We start from the raw sequence: 16652 nt of genomic DNA on the forward strand, positions 1-16652 counted from the left end.
GCGATTATCTAAAAACTAATTTCTAGATTTTCCTAAACTTGACTTTGAAAGAGATTAAGAAATATAAAAATTTTGAAAAATGATTGCAAATTTTTCCCATTTCTGACCATACTAATTGAGATATTCACTCAATTTGATCTTTTAAATAATCTTCAGATCAATATCTAAAAACCATTTTTGGGTTTTTTGAATTTCAATTTTTTAAGGAGTGCAATGGTGTATGGGCGGTGTGGCTCAACTAACACTGCCAATGCCACTGTTACAGTTTGTACAATGTGACTAGCTGCATCTGCTTCCAATTTCTTGACTAAAAAACATAAAAAGAAGAAAAACGAAGTACAGTCACCTCCTAATGGTATTTTTCAAGTAATGTTAAGAACCGGTTGAAATATTTTTATGCATATAAAGAATGGATAACCAGCTCTAACTAGTATTTTTAAGATGGAGTCTGACTATTTTGAAACCTGCATTCTTCATATCACTTAAAATTATCACTGCATTCTTCAGTACACCTGTACTGACCAAAATGTTATTTTGAAGAAATTACATTACACTGACAGTTTTTATAAATTGATAGGTTTTAATTGTTATTTTTCAGTATTATTCTCACAACCTTGATGATAATGAACAAAATAAGGATCCTGGCTAGACGGGAAGGGCGAGTTAAGTGAGCCCTGATTACCTAATTAATTATAAAAATTTTTAAAGAACCATATTAATTATTTAAAATATAAACAAATGAAATAATATTAAAGTAAATACATGAAGATACTAAGTACATGTTTATATGCAGATTGTAATGGAGATGCAAAAAATTCAGGATTTTTTTAAAAACTTATTTAAAAACTCATTCCCAGTTAAATTTTGTTGTAGTAAAAGGAAATCATTTTAATTATATTTAAGCTTGTGGGAAGATTTCTTTAATTTTTCATTAATTTAAAAAAAATGGCAATTGAAGCATAATATCATAAATCAAAATATTCTATTAAATTATAAATACAATAAGTCGTCTATAGACTGGTTTGATAAAGTGGATATTATTTTTTAATAATAGTTGACTATTCTTTTTAACAAAGACTGAATATCCATAATTATAAATAAAAATGGATAAGGTAATGTTTTCAATTTTCTAAATATTGATCTACATGATCCATGCTTGCAGGTGCCAAAAAAATTAATTATCTTACAGCCCATTTTTGTCTCTTGAAAACTTGCTGTGACTTTTTAAGGAAGCTCCAAAAAAAAAAAGAAATACTGTATCCAGGAATATATGAATGCATAATAAATATTTAAAAATGATGACAAATTAGCGTATTGTTAAAATGCTTCAAACCAAAACAACAAACAAAGTCAGTTTGAGAATCTCAAAAGCAAACTTATCATGTGCAACAGAAATATTAACATTATCATTTATGAGAATTCTATTCTTGTGATCGACACTGTTACATCTATCAGAAAAGCACAGTGCAATGGCTTTATCCGTATTTAAATTAAGATGTTTACAATCCATCCAGTGAATAATTTTTTGAATTGCTATTTTAGAATGTTCAAGTCCTTTTAAACAATTATCTTCACATAATGGTTACAGCTGTGTCATCTGGAAAGAGAGTAACAATGAATGCTTCAAGATTTTGATGCATGTCATTAATAAAACGCTAAGAAAAGCAAGGGACGTGGAACATTTCTTATGGCACTCCACATTCTATATTCTGAAGTGAAGACCTACATATCATTTTTTGTGTGCGTTCTAGTAAAAGAATATACAAATAAAATGCTTAAATAACAACTTGTTTTATTTATTACAAGTTAATATATATATATAAAACTTTATGTTAATAACTTATTAAAAGGTACACAGATAAATCACAATTAAAACATATGGTTTTAGTTCATAATGCTTTAAAATTGAAATATTTTTGCCAGTTTACCATTTTGTTTTGATGTAATCCATTAATTTTGATGTAATGAAAGGCTGCTATTTTGTGTTATAATTTTTATGGCTTCTTTTGATACCGTTGTAAAATTTCAGTAAAATTATTTTTGTGTAAAATATTAGCAGCTTATCAAAAGCATAAACTTCTTTGTTGGATACTAAGTACATTACAATACTACTAGTACAATAATTTAATAGTGCGAACAAAATATTTAATCAATAGATAAAAATTGACCTTTTATATGTAGCATTCTATTTGTGTATTAGTACAGTGTTATTTATTTATTGATTTTTATGAATTAGTTGTTAATTTATTTTTTTAGAAATAAAACTGTCAAAAGCTATTTTAAAAATGTTGTTTAATACTTACTAGTTAGGTGGGTAGAAATTTCTTTACACGTTATGGTTCAATTTAAATAAATATACTTATAATTATAAATTTTGATCTAACCACTATTAATATGAATTATTTTATAATAATAATAAGATTTTTTTCTTATTCTAAGAAGTTTTTAAGCATTAAAGAATACTGTTGTAGAACTATGAAAATTTGTTACAATACTGTTACTAGTTGAAAATTAACTATGTAAGATTTTTAGAATGTATTGTTTCAAATACTTTTTATCTTTATATCAGTGTTTTTTTAGTAAAACGTGTGCTTGTTCAGATGTCAATGGTCAATTAAAACTCAGCATAATGTAAACATGTGCCTAATATTTTTATTTAATTTTTTTTCTGAAATACATTTTTTAAAATTGCTCATCAAAGAAATTAATTGAAATTAAAGATAGATTAATTAAATGAATACAATTACTTAACTAGTTATCAGTGATGGATCATTTATTTTAAATTCTAAATAACTTCTGCACTTAATTGTAACAGTTAGTTATACATTGTTTAAATTAATAACATTAGTTTTCCTATAAAAATATTTTGTTATTGATTATGATTATTCGATTGCAAGTATTTTATGAAGTGTTAAACAAATTCTGTCATCAATTAAAATATTTTTTGATTCTTTTTACTTTCTTGGCCATAGGGATATATGCTGTTACAGCTTATGGGAAAGTATACAGTTCGGTAAAAAAAATCAAAAACATTTTGTCTTTTTCTAAGTTTTGTGGCTTAAGGAGAAGTTAAAAAAAATAGATTTAAATATATTTTTAATAATCTGTGAAGAAAACCTTTTGTTCCAATGCTCCCAAGTCAAAAAAAAAAAATATTTTGTCTGACGGATGTTTGTGAAAATATACATATATATGTTTGTTGACCTGTGTGGTTTTATAACTCTTGACTCTGTTGACCAATTTTCTTCAAACTCGATAGACAGGTATTACACAGGTATTACATTCAGGGGGAAAGTATGTATTAAATTTTTGCAAAAAGTGGAAAAAGGGGTTGAGGTGTTTGGGTGAAACAAAATTTCAAATTTTTACTGGAGCACTTTAACAAAATCATTTTTCATAAAAGTTGAAGTACATCTAATCAAGATCAGAAATTATCAAACATTTTATTTAATATTCACCCCCTCCCCAAAAACTGACTATATGTTTTTCTCTTTTTAGTCATATATTGCTTCAGAAAAGTTAATGGGAATTGTTTTATATTTTAAATAACTCAGTAGGATTTCAAATAAAATGTTATTGCCAATCTCATTCAAATGGTCTGTGGTAAAAAAAAATATTTTTTTAATTTTCAAAAAGAAATTGTTTAATTCCATTTTGGAAGTTACTCATTGTATTTAAAATGTAGAATTCCAAATTTTTTGATAACCTTTATTCCTTTAGCATTTCTTGAAAAAAAAAATAGCCAAAAATTTGTTTATTTAGAATTATGGCTGAATCTTTAAACAGTTTTAAAAAGTTATATTCAAAACTAATTTATTGTCACCGCTAGATTATTTTCTTAAAAATCAATTATACCCAAATGCTTCCTTTTAATTTGGTAGCCCCTAAAATAGATTTTTTTTTTGTAATTTCAAATCTTTAAAACGTATCCTGTTAAACAATAAAGTAACTAAAACAACTTAATACCCTCCGTTGATGAGAAGGGTTCTAAATTAAAAAAAAAAAAAAATGAAAAAAGAGTTTATTTTGATTTTAATTTATTTAAAATCAATTTTATTGAATATTTTTATTTTAATCATTAAAAACAGTTCTTTGATGCAAAGTCCCAAAATTTTCAAAAAGTCAAAAACATGTTTTTCAAAATTGTGATGTTAATATAATAAAACTAAAAATGTTGGTTATTGCTTTATTTTGTTGAGCACCTTGGTTTCAAAAATTAAAATTAACAATTTTAAATATAATCAAACAAGCAATCTTATATTTAATAAAAAAAATAATATTAAAATTTATTGCATGTTTTTTTTTTTTTAATGTTGAAGAAATAACTGCAGCTGGCTAATTGAACATTTTTGTTGATATTTTATAATACATTTGTATGTTGTAAAAGGAATTTTTAATTTTGGCTATTTTTTGCAATAAAAAGGGATTATTTTATCATAAAGGTGCAAATAGTGCTTAAAATGATTGAATTGAAACAACATTCTGGCTAAAGCAAAAAAGTTTTTTCAAAAATGAATATCATTATGCAGTTTACTGCAGAACTTTAAAAAAAAACAATTTGTAGCGCCACAGATTGATTAATTTGATTTTTTTCTTAGGTTAGAATTACTTTAGTTTACAAGACATATGAATTTTTTTTTTTTTTTTTTAATGCTCCAATAACTAACAGCCCCTTTCCCAGTTTGAATATTAAGAATATTTTCTGGTGATTGATTTTTAATTAAAATTACACATCACAATGGCGTATTGTTAAGTGAGCACAGTAGGGTAAATGTGGGATTCTGTTGGTGAGAGGAATGTTTATAAATTTCTATGTCGGTGGAGTTTAAAAGTGTCAATCTTATTATGAAATTAAAGAAGATATATGACTTAACTTTTATGTGATATAATGAAATTATTTTAGTTATAATTTTATTTTTAATGAATTTTATAAATATATATGATAGAAATTTTATAAGATATTCCAGAATGATCTCTGCTCATTTTGCCATTGTAAAATCTTTAAATGGCTTTTTTTACCGTGATAGTGATGGCAAATTATTGTTTACTTACGGGATACGTAATATAAATTACTGTTGCACAAATCAGAAATTTATCCTAAATTCAGTTAAACAGACAGGACTACAAATTTCTTTTTCACACATCTTCCTGGAAGAAATTTTTTTACTTTTCTAAAAATAACAGATCGATTCCAAATTACAGTTTTTTTAAAAACATTTTTAATAATAGACGAGTTGTTTTGCATGTAAAAAAAGCAGAGTCTTACCAGCATTTGTACTTTGAATCATCTGTTTGAAAGGTAGACGAGATGCTAACACACTGTCATGGAGACATTGAACTCAGTTAAATAGCCCAAAATGAATTAACAGTTTTATCTTAAGTCTCATTTCATTTTTGAGTTATGGGGAGGCTGATTGAATGTTATTGTAATGGAGGTCGGGAAACCAGAGGACAAAACAGACCGTTGTAGTATTTTCCATTTCACTTTTTGTTAATTAAAATCATATATTGGATTACATGATTCTGTGGTAACATTTTTTTATTGGTTGTCACTATTGAAAGAAACCACTATTTAAAAAATAGAAAATTGTTTTTTTTTTACATTTTCTGTATTAGAAGTTATTTATTTTCTGAGATTTGCTCTCAAATACTGTAAGAGCTTGTAACCAATTCATTTGATAGAAATTTAATTTTCTTTGTTATTTTATGAATAATTTTATACATAAATCAATTTAAATGTAAGTGCTTAATTATAATGTAAATACCAAAAGTTCTGTCTTGGCAAGACTTACTGCAACATTTCTGGAATTATGAAAAAAATATCTATCTGAAATTTTTATTCTGTTGTTTTGACATTCATTACATTAGTATAGTCCTAGTTAATTTTAGTTTGTTTTATCAATTTATTTATCAAAAGATTTCAGTTGTACTTAAATTACTCAAATATGCAATAGTATTATTTTTAAGTTCATTCTTCTCTTAAAAACCTTAGGTTTAATATTATTTTTGTTGGCCATATTAAATTTACTCTTTTGTTTTATTCATTTGATATTTTAAAAAAACAGTTGTTCATTCCTAAAAAACATAAGTAAACTGAAAGACGTTTTTTTTTTACAAAATTAGTATAACTCTGACAATAAGTTTTTTAGAAATACATTAGTAAATAAATAATTTACTTAAAATTTAATTTACCTTCATTAAAAGGGAACAAGCAATTTTTACTCGACAATTAATGTTTTCAAATCATTATTCTATTTTCTACTGACAAGTTATTTATTTTACATTACTGTTGAGTTATAATATAAATAAATCTTTTATTCTAATTGATACATACTGATACATTATGTAAATCGTACCTGAAATGGGTAAGTATGTACTCCACCATTAAAAAAGACTGGTTGAATCAAGAGAAACTATGATCCATCTTGATCAGCATCACAAAATTCACAGTTAATAAAATTCACTTATGAAGACTCATAATAATGAGTCTTCAGTATGGGAATCACGCAGGACAGAACGTTGTTTAGTCTTCGTTACATTTTCAAGTATGAAAATGCCGATTCGCATAGGTATGTAGATCCGAAACAAGAATAGATATATTCGCTACATTTGGTGATACTGGGATATTTTTCTCGGTTGACATATTTGCAAAAATCTTCTTCAAATTTTCTGGCTTGTAAGATTAAGTCAGTTTGTAAAATTATAATTTCGTTTTCTAATGCCCTTTGATCCATATGAAATATGTCTGAAATTTTTTTGCTAATGCGTTTTAACACTTGAATCTTTTTTAAAAGGAAAAGATATAAATTCCACAATTACTTTAATTTTTTCAAAATCTCAAAATCTTATCTCAAAATCTTCAATTACTTTTTGGATTTCCGCGACGTATTTGTCGATCTTATAAAATTAATATTTTTATGTTTTTGTAGGTTATCTGCCATATTTGGAAAATGATTCAGATTTTTTTTTTGCAGATCTTCTATTAGCAAAATAAATTTTGTTTTGTATGCGTCTATGCAGATGATCATATCAATTACTGTTTTATTTTTACCTTGTAATTCTAAATTTAAATGACTCAATATTGAAGTAAAATCGGTAAGAAATGCTGTCACTAAGCCAAGATTCATCATTTAAATTTTCGCAGTTTCCATCTTGTTAGTGAAGAAAATCTATAATTTCAGACAATAAATCACAAAATCGCTGCAGAAATTTACCTCTGCTTAGCCATCTGACATCGGTATGTAGTAATAATTCAGGTTGGCTTTCATCGAGTTGCAGTTGGAAGAGACGCCGTTTGAGGGAAGGAACTTCCTCGAATTGAATTAACAATTTTAAATACTATGTCCATTACCTCTTTATTTTCTTGCTAGCTAACACTTGCTGGTGAATTATGCAGTGATAGCTTAAAAAGGCTAGGAATTCATCTTCATTTTGAGATAGGTCTATAGATCCATTTCTGCAACCTATCATTGCAGCTGCGCCATTTGTTGTTATTGAGACTAATTTAAAAAGTGGTACTTTCAAATCATTGAGCAAGTTTTTAAAGGCCTTGAATATGTCTATCTTTCCTTCAAAGAAATCATATCCAACAATTCTTCTTTAGATGTAAAATCCTTAAAAACCATACGAACGAAACAAGTAATTGTGTTGTAACACGTATATCTGTCGATTCATCACACTGAAGGGAAAAAACAAGAACATCTATTAATATCATTATATAACTACTCTTTTACATTCCTACTCATCCTTTCAATTCGTCGCATCACTGTGTCTCGAGACAATAGATCTTGAATTGCAGCAACAATTTCACTCTTGTTCTTAAAATTGTTAAAAAGTGAATCTGACATTTCCAAAAAAATTTCCTTTACAAAGTCACCGTCGGAAAATGGCTTACATTTTTTTGCTAAGAGAAAGCTTACTTTGAATGATGCAGTAGTTACTGCTTGTGGCTTCAACCTTGGCTTTTTAAAAATGCTTTGTTGATTTGTTAATTGAGTTTTAAGATCCCTAACTTTATGTTTTCTCAGTTCAGAATTTGGTGGATAATCTCTGTTTTATACTTGTTATGTAAAGCTAAAAAATGTCTCTCCAGATTACCCTTTTTAGTAATGGTTACCGAGGTAAGGCATATTAAACAACATTTATCATTCACCATTGTAAAAAAGTAATCGAGTTCCCATTCTTCATTGAAGTGATAAGTTTTCGATTTTTTCGCTTTACTACTCACGTCTGTGGGTATACTAGAATGCAAAAAATATGACAATTTAAAGAATAAATATTGAATTAAATATTTTCCAGAAAATTCAAAAACTCATGAACTGCGGCAATTATCTCCGTTACATTGAGAGAAATAATAACAATACTGCATATTACGATCGGGGACAGCAATGCAAGTATATTAAAATCTAATATAGATATATTCAAATTTACAAGAAGTATGTTAAAGTTACAATATATTTATTACGGTTTACAATACCTTAAATATCTTAATTTAAATAGAATTATTGTTATTCCTAATATATTTGTAATACTTTCCCTTATTTTTCTCTCAGTGTAATGATCGCAGTTTAGAGAATGTTGCCGAGAATGCTCACTTATCAAGTAAATAGATAGGTGAGAAAAGCAATTTAATTTAAAACAAAGAAAAGGTACTTACATTTTATACAGAAGAAAAATTGAAACCCAACGTAGTCACAGAGGATAAATAATATTGATTAATAATAATACTGTTAATACAAAAGAAAAGAAGCTACCCTATGACACTACCAAATATTCAAACGAACTGACTGTGTTCTTTGATGAGTCGAGTCGTAACTGTTGCGTCCGGTGACAAGTGTAACACACATAAGTCAAAATGTATTGTGCTGGGTGGGCGGAGATCACAGTGTCAGGCTGTCAGAATTCTAGGAATTCTATGACCTTGGCAAATTCCCAGAATGCATTAAACTATTGTTAGAAAGTTTTGTTTTCTACAATCGCTTCCAAGTCCATGGTACACGGAATTCCACCACCGATATTACGAACGATCGACCAAATTTGGCCTTGCGATCGACCGGTCGATCGCGATCGACTTGTTGGCCACCCCTGATCTATTCCATAGATACTAAATATAAGAAATATCTGCAAAATAAATCGCAGTTCAGAAGGCACTGAGTATTTGAGCATGAAAATTGAGTACTTTTCTGTGTAACACAATGAAGAAAATAAAGTTAGAAAAAAAGATGTTATTTAGTATTATTTAAAAGTTCATCAACAAAGTAATATTATTTTTGTAAAAGAAAATCTTTTAATAAAATTTTAAATAAATTACTGGGAAGATTTAAAATTATTCATTGATTTATTAAAAATGGCACCGGAAGCATAGAAGGCTGTTCTTGCAAAATTCAGTGTTTTTTAATTTGACTTTAAAAATAAAGAAAATTCTCTATTCTACCTGAATTTTTTTTTGCGTTTCTTCTTTCTTATGTGTGTCAATTTTATAATTAGTTTTTTTAGTTGAAATCGGTCCTTCCAGAAATTTCTTTTTGGTTATGAAACATGTTTTAAATAGTTACATGGACTATGCAGTAATTTTATATCTCGTTATTTGCGAGTCATTATAATTCTTTAATTTTGGGTTATAGTCTGATATTAAATGTACTTTCATGGGAAACTAAAAGAAAATTAATAAAAAAATTTATATTAATTAGCTGTAAATGTAAAATGCCAATTTAAAAAACTTTTTCTCTTATACAGAAATGTAATATGAACTAGTTTACAGTTGATAATATTCTTTACATTACATCTCTGCATTCCTTCTTATTTTTATAAAAATCAAGTTTTTGTTCCTTTAAATCTTTCTAATGAATGGTTTTTCTTCTTATTGCAATTGTTTCTGTCACATCTGTACTTCTTGGATAAATAAATATAAAGCTAAAAAAAAGTTTAATAAATAAACTTTAAAAAAATATATGGCTTCAAAATGTGCACAAAAAATAAAAATAATAATCCATTCTTTAAATTTAAATATTTTGAAGTCAGTCCGATATTAAGGTTGGTTACTATGCGAGTTTAATATGATACCGACTTAAAGAATTGAAGAAATTTATTTTTTTAACTTTTACAATGATTTTTTCTTTTAATCAGTTTTATTAATTTTATATCCAAAATTCCATTATGAGGGTTGATTACAAAATTTTTTGCGCATCACTTCCCAACTTCCAGTCACATTACTAATTTACCTTCTGTTTGGTTACTATACCTCAGTCAAAAAATCTTTGTCTTAAGGCACTGAGAACCTATCTTTTAACCCTCTTCCATTCTGCTCACAGCAATAACCCATATGTTGTCACACACCCAGCGGTCAAGACGATTCATAGAGGTAGGATTACTTTTTCAGTTATTCAGAATGTCAAGGAGTTGAACCGCTTGAGCATTATTTTGACATTAGATGGAGGATAAGGATATGCTAAAAATAATATCAGGAAGGGGTAAGTCGTGCACTCGCTCTAATGGTATAAAAAAATATAGAAACTTTATAAAGCAACATACATACAAAACTACGCTGGAGAATTGTATTTTATATGGATCAGAAGTTTGGATGATGAATTAGTGTTTAGAAGATAAATTGAATGTGACTGATGTTTTTGGAGAAGAAGCTATCAACTGACCTCGCTTAATCAATTACTGAATATTCTTGTCAGGATGTAAAGAAAAGCTTTTCAGTAGCAGTAGATTCTGTGGAAATGAAAAAAATTTATGAACGGCAACCTCAATGTAGAAGGAGATAAAAGGATCCAGAACATTATGGAATATTTTTTGTCACAGAGGTTATGTGTTAATGAAATTCGATTGAAAAAAACCGTTTATGATAATGAGGTGTAGAGAAAAGAGTGCAAATGGCTGTGGCAGCTTTAGTACCTTCTGTGTCTGCCGTAAAGTAAAGTTTATTGTACTGTTTTAAAGTTGACTTAATAAACAGGAATGTTGTTCATGAAATTTTTTGTCATGTTATAATCTTCTAAGATGGAAGTTGACTATTCAATCTTTTCAATGAATTTTCAGTTTTTTCTTTTAAATTTTATTATTCTGTTTTCCACCTTTCCCTATAAATTTCATCGGTATTATATAAATCAGTCATAATAGCTATTAATTCAAATAGTATTCTTTATTACTGTGTTTATTTTTATTTATTTACATTTATATATATATAGATAACATTTAAAATACATATTTTTTAAGTTCATTTACTGACTTATAATATATGTGGTTACATCCATTGTGTTGGTTATGCAAAATCAATACACTGATATATCAGTGTATTTGATTTATATATATGTGTGTGTCTATTATAACAACTACTGCCTTAACAATACTTAACTTTTAATAAAGACTTATTTTTAAATAAAAGTAACCTAAGATCTAATCTAATGTAAAACTTATCTCAAAATTTTAACTAAAGTATATATACTGTTCTTTGACAATTTTTATATTTTGATTCTATCTGTGTATTCTTATTTTAATGACATCGATAATACTGCTCATTTAATCTTAGCATGAAGAAATCACATTTATGTAGAATTTTCTTTTCTAGTTTTTACAATTTTTTACTTCGTATAAACCATAGTTTTATAATCGATTATAAATTTTAATTATCATTTATCTACCTTATAATAATAAAAAATGAAAACATTATTATGTTTTTTTTTTATCATTAAAACATATATTTTCATTATAAAATATGAAACATATTTACAATTTAGATTTTAAAGTGTGCTCATTTTGATATTTCTATATCTTAAGCTTTTCAGAAATGATTTTTTGTTTGAGTAATAAAGGTTCAGTCGATAGAAAGTGATTTAAATGATCCCTCCAGCTCATCACCGATCAATTGATTTCGTGGTTTCCCGACCCTCTTTTTCAAATCTGCTTTAAAATTTTCTCCTAGTTGTTCCATCCAGGTTGAATATGTTTCCATAACTTTAAAGTGTTCATCTGAAAAATTACCATAAAAGAAATTTACTTTTTATTTATTAGTACTTTTAAAATATTTTATTAATGTACAAATATATATATATATATATAATAATAATAATAACAAATATTATTATTTCATGTCATTACTTTGACTCTGAATATGTTCATATAAACTTAATTAAAATTATTCAAATAATTGGGTTATTATTGTTTTCATTAAAGTTATTCTCTCTCTTTTTCTGTTCTAGCCTCTGGAACCACCGTAAGTAGGTATATTACTTCAGAGAATGAATGAGGTTGATATGCATGAATATTAATAAAGTGTATTCTTGTACAGTCTCAGATCGATCATTCATGAGATGTTTGGTTAATTGAAACCCAACCACCAAAGAAAACCGATATCTACGATCTAGTATCCGAATCCGTATTAAAAAGTTATTCTATGAAAATCATTTGCGACCGAGTCTTTTATAACCTTAGTTCAATAACTTTTGTAAGAGAAGTTCTATTTATGAAATTGAGAGTCGTCCATATCGTGTGACGCATTCTATCCACGATCGGATCGCGCATAAGTTATCGAATGGTCACAGCAAATCGTTGTGAGTTCACACGTTTAATGAGGTTTAGCCTACCGACAAATGTCTGTTTATTTCTATAAAGGAAAGACCCGATTAAAAGTATGATTTATATTCAATTTCTACTCTGCACATGATAGAGAGCACATGTAGAACTGCCGTTTCGGCAGGAAAGATTAATCTTATTTTAACACTTTGCTTTCATGTTTACAAGTGAAACCCGTTTTTATGACTATGGATCAGACTACTCTAAAAAAAGATATTGAAAAAGGAATAAGTAGGGACCATCAACTATTATTTAACTGCGTGTGTTTTTACTGGTTTACTAAGCTTCGAACGGTGCTAGTGAAACAAGTCGATGTGCAGAGCACTTTTTTACGCTGGTAGCAGAAAGATAGCAAATGGTTGTGATGTAATCGTTAAAAAATGATAAAAGAAGCCTAATTTTTGAACAGGTAAACGTAAACATTTGGCTGTAGAAAATTCGTTTAGAAAATTAACGTAGTGGTTTTTTTTTTGACTGTTCAGAGTATAATGATATCATCATATTAGCAGAGTTTAAATTTTAATTTACACATTCTCTAAATTTTTGGTTTAATCTGTTGGCTATTTTATTGATATGGACATTCGGTTTAACGTTTTGTTGTAAGATTCACATCGGTTAGGACCTATGATCATCATTACTCTTAAGTTTACTTTTAGTAGTTCAGGTTTTAAGTTTTATTTGTGGTCTCAAACATGTTTATTAAATTATTATTGTAGCAATCGAAATGTCAGTCAATGACTGTAGGAGATCCACAGGGATCAGACAGGAGTGTTATTCCTAAATCAGGATTTTCAAGTTATCAAGATTATCAAATATCAAAGAACCTTTTTTTAAATTTCAGTTGAGAAGGTAATATATTAAAAAAAATTATTCTTTTCTTGTTTTTTTTTATATTTTTCTCATATTTTTAACCGTAAGCTAATTTTTTTCCAATCATATTATTTTATCGACTGTGTTAACTGTATTTTTATACACCGGTCGACGTTTCAGCATTATAGAATAATGCATTGTTTCTCATTTTTTTTGATTTATAAATAAAATAAATTGTAACTGTTCATTTATATTTGTACTGTTGTGATCCTTTCTTTTTCTTGTTTAGCTTCCGGTAATTACCGTTCAGATAATACTGTAGAGGATGAAATGTATGAGTGTACATTCCTGAGATGTGTGGTTAATTGAAACCCAACCACCAAAATTTTTCTGGATCCTGACAATTCAGAAAAATTTCAGATTGTAAAAATTCTGGTGATTTTTTCTTGATTTTATTAAAAAAAATACTTAAGCGTAATAGATCTAAGACCACAAAAACTTAAAGATATATATATATCTTTAAGTTTTTGTGGTTTATATATATATATATATATATATATATATATATATATAAGAACATATACAAACACACAGTTTATGACAAGATGAAGTGAAAAATTAAGAAGTAATAATAAATGAGTTTAGAAAGAAGTTCAGTCAGAGCAATTCAGAATATTAAATCGAATTATGAACTCTCCTTTTTGACATTATTATCATAAAAGGATAAGGATTGATTAAAATAAATTCTAGAAGGAGAAAAACGAGAGTTTGGAAAATAATGAAAATTGTAGACGTTCTAAAATAAAATGTGTGCTATCAGGATCTAAACATTTAGGTTGGGGTAGAAAAGAATGGAAACGGACATGGGATTAGGGGCCTGCCTGAGGTTGGATAATAATGATGATGATGATGATGATGATACTATAATTTTTAATTTTCTCTTTAAATTATTTTAATTACTGTGAAGTTCTTCTGTTTCCTTGATGTTTCCGCCGTAGTCTGCCGGTAGTAATTCCAATGGTACAAATTCATTAAGTGTGCTCAAATCTGAATGAAGATGTAACTGCAACATTAGATATAACATTTAAGTATTGTTGAAGGAAAAAATATAACTATATATTTAAAACAAGCAGATTCTACGTGACTGAGGATTACGAGGTCTGTTCATAAAGTAACCGAACTTTATTTTTAATTTTAGAGATTATTGGTCTTTGTCCAAAGTATTCCCTTTCCCAAATCATACACTTTTCCCAGCGTTGTTTCCCCCATTTCGCGAAGCAGTCCTGGATAGTTTCATTTGAAATGGTCTTAAGGTCCGCGACGAATTTGCTTTGTCATCAGTAGTCTCAAAACGGTGTCTTTTCATCACCGATTTTAATTTCGGAAATAAGAAAAATTCGCAAGGAGCCAGGTATGGCGAGTAGTGGGGCTGAGGGAGGACAGTTATCTGATTTTTGGCACAAAATTGACGAATTGACAATGCTGAGTGTGCGGGCGCATTGTCTTGGTAAAAGGACCATGAGTTGTCTCACCAGAACTCTGATTTCTTTTTGAGGATTTTTTCACGTAGCCGTTGTAAAACGCTTTGATAGTAGTAAGCACGGTTCACTGTTTCACCTTGAGGCAAGAAATCAAAATGCAGAATTCTATTAAAATCGAAAAAACAGAGAGCAGCACTTTGACATTGGATCGAGACTGAAATGCTTTCTTGGGGCGTGGAGATCATTTACCAATCCGTTATGATGATTGAACCTTTGTCTTGCTGTACTAGCTGTAAACCCGGCTTTCGTCTCCCGTTATGATCCTTTACATAGATGTTTCATCGTCATCGGCTTGTTCAAGAAGTTGCCGACAAACTTCCACTCGACGTTTTTTCCGCTGTTCGGTCATCAAACGAGGAGCAAACTTTGCTGCAAGTCGATGATGTTAAAATTTTCAGTCAAAATGTCACGGCATGATCCGATTGAGATGCTAACTTCTGCAAGTTCGCCGACAGTCGATTGGCGATTTGGACGCACCAGATCGTTGATCTTCTGAATGTGGGTTTCATCAGTTGAAATCGAAGGCCTTCCTGGTCAAGGGTCATCTTCAATTGACTGACGACCACTTTTAAAAAGAGAAAACCATTCGTAGCATTGCGTACGACCCACAGCATATCATCTCCGTAAGCTTGTTTCAAAAGTTGAAACGTTTCTGTGAAATTTGTTAAACTTCTTGAGTTTGATTTGCCAATTATTACAACAAATAAAAACCCTGGTGTAAATTTCCAAAACTGACACTATATAACTATTTCGATTCCTGTGGAATCATCTTCAGTAGAATAATATAAACCAAATAAAATTTTTAACAATAAACTATCAGTATTTATAATACGGAAAGGCGTACAAGTAGCTTCTGGTAAGATCTACACGTTCACTCGGAGGTCCCGGGTTCGAATCCCGGTCAGGCATGGCATTTTTCACACACGCTACAAATCATTCATCTCATCCTCTGTACAGTAATGCTTAACTGCGGCCGCGGAGGTTAAAACAAAATTAAAAAAGAAATACTCTTCTTCTTACGAAGAGTAACATGTAGATCTTCGCAGAAGCCACTTTTTTAATTTTATAAATTACTGATAGTTTATTAATGTTAAAAATTTTTATTTTGTTTGTTATACTACCGAAGATGGATTCCATTGGAATCGAAATAGCTATATAGTGCTTCTATATAAACTAAAATATCAATTTTGAAAATTTATACAATTATTTTTATTTGTTTCTGTGAAAGTTTTCCCTAGTTTCACGCAAAATTTCACGTTGTGATTTTTGTAATGTGATTTTGTAATCAACTTTCGGGAGCAACTGTTGCTCCCGAAAATCGCACATTACAAAAATCATTACTAACACTTAAACACGTTGCGCTCAAATAACAATACCAGGAAAGCTAAACGAGATATGAACAATCCAAGAACATGTGGTTACTGAGGTTATGCGGAACACAGTGCTGCAAACCGCACGTCACTAAATATCTCCGTCGCCGCGTAATTAAAAATGTTCGATTATTTTCTGAACAGATCCTGTACTTCTACAGTATGGATGAATATTTCAATTAATCATTATCACTATAGTTAATTGATTTATATATTTTTATAATTAAATCGTTTTCTTTAACCGTCACTAGATTTTTAATATATAATAAACTTAAATAAACTATATTAAATGTTTCTTTAATATTGTATAAACTGTATTTTAAATTTATTGATCTTAATTAATCACTTTGAATTT

The 16652-nt window shown here is 28.4% G+C and overlaps 3 protein-coding genes across 9 annotated transcripts in view; all 3 read right to left on the minus strand.

Moving 5' to 3' along the window:
* The window catches only part of LOC142330501 (multiple inositol polyphosphate phosphatase 1-like), a 50587-nt gene extending 41912 nt beyond the window's left edge, over positions 1-8675 (minus strand). For 4 of the 6 annotated variants that reach the window (XM_075375803.1, XM_075375798.1, XM_075375802.1 and 1 more), the window contains exon 1: positions 2304-2513. The gene's annotated coding sequence lies outside the window, so the exon portion shown is untranslated. Of the gene's footprint in view, positions 1-1928; positions 1948-2303; positions 2514-8656 lie in introns of those variants that run through there. The other 2 variants (XM_075375799.1, XM_075375801.1) reach the window with 2 other exon arrangements.
* Positions 1-16652, minus strand: part of LOC142330499 (multiple inositol polyphosphate phosphatase 1-like) — a 461575-nt gene that overhangs the window by 119375 nt on the left and 325548 nt on the right. The window lies entirely within an intron of this gene.
* LOC142329998 (alpha-tocopherol transfer protein-like) overlaps positions 11126-16652 on the minus strand; it is an 89023-nt gene continuing 83496 nt past the window's right edge. For both annotated transcript variants that reach the window (XM_075375000.1, XM_075374999.1), the window contains exons 6-7: positions 14347-14449; positions 11126-11973 (exon numbers count right to left, since the gene is read on the minus strand). In XM_075375000.1, coding sequence (XP_075231115.1) covers positions 11819-11973; positions 14347-14449 — 258 coding nt within the window. In that variant the 3' untranslated portion in view covers positions 11126-11818. The remainder of the gene's footprint in view (positions 11974-14346; positions 14450-16652) is intronic.

Source organism: Lycorma delicatula, chromosome 9 (genome assembly GCF_047948215.1).
Source record: "Lycorma delicatula isolate Av1 chromosome 9, ASM4794821v1, whole genome shotgun sequence".
Taxonomy (NCBI): domain Eukaryota; kingdom Metazoa; phylum Arthropoda; class Insecta; order Hemiptera; family Fulgoridae; genus Lycorma; species Lycorma delicatula.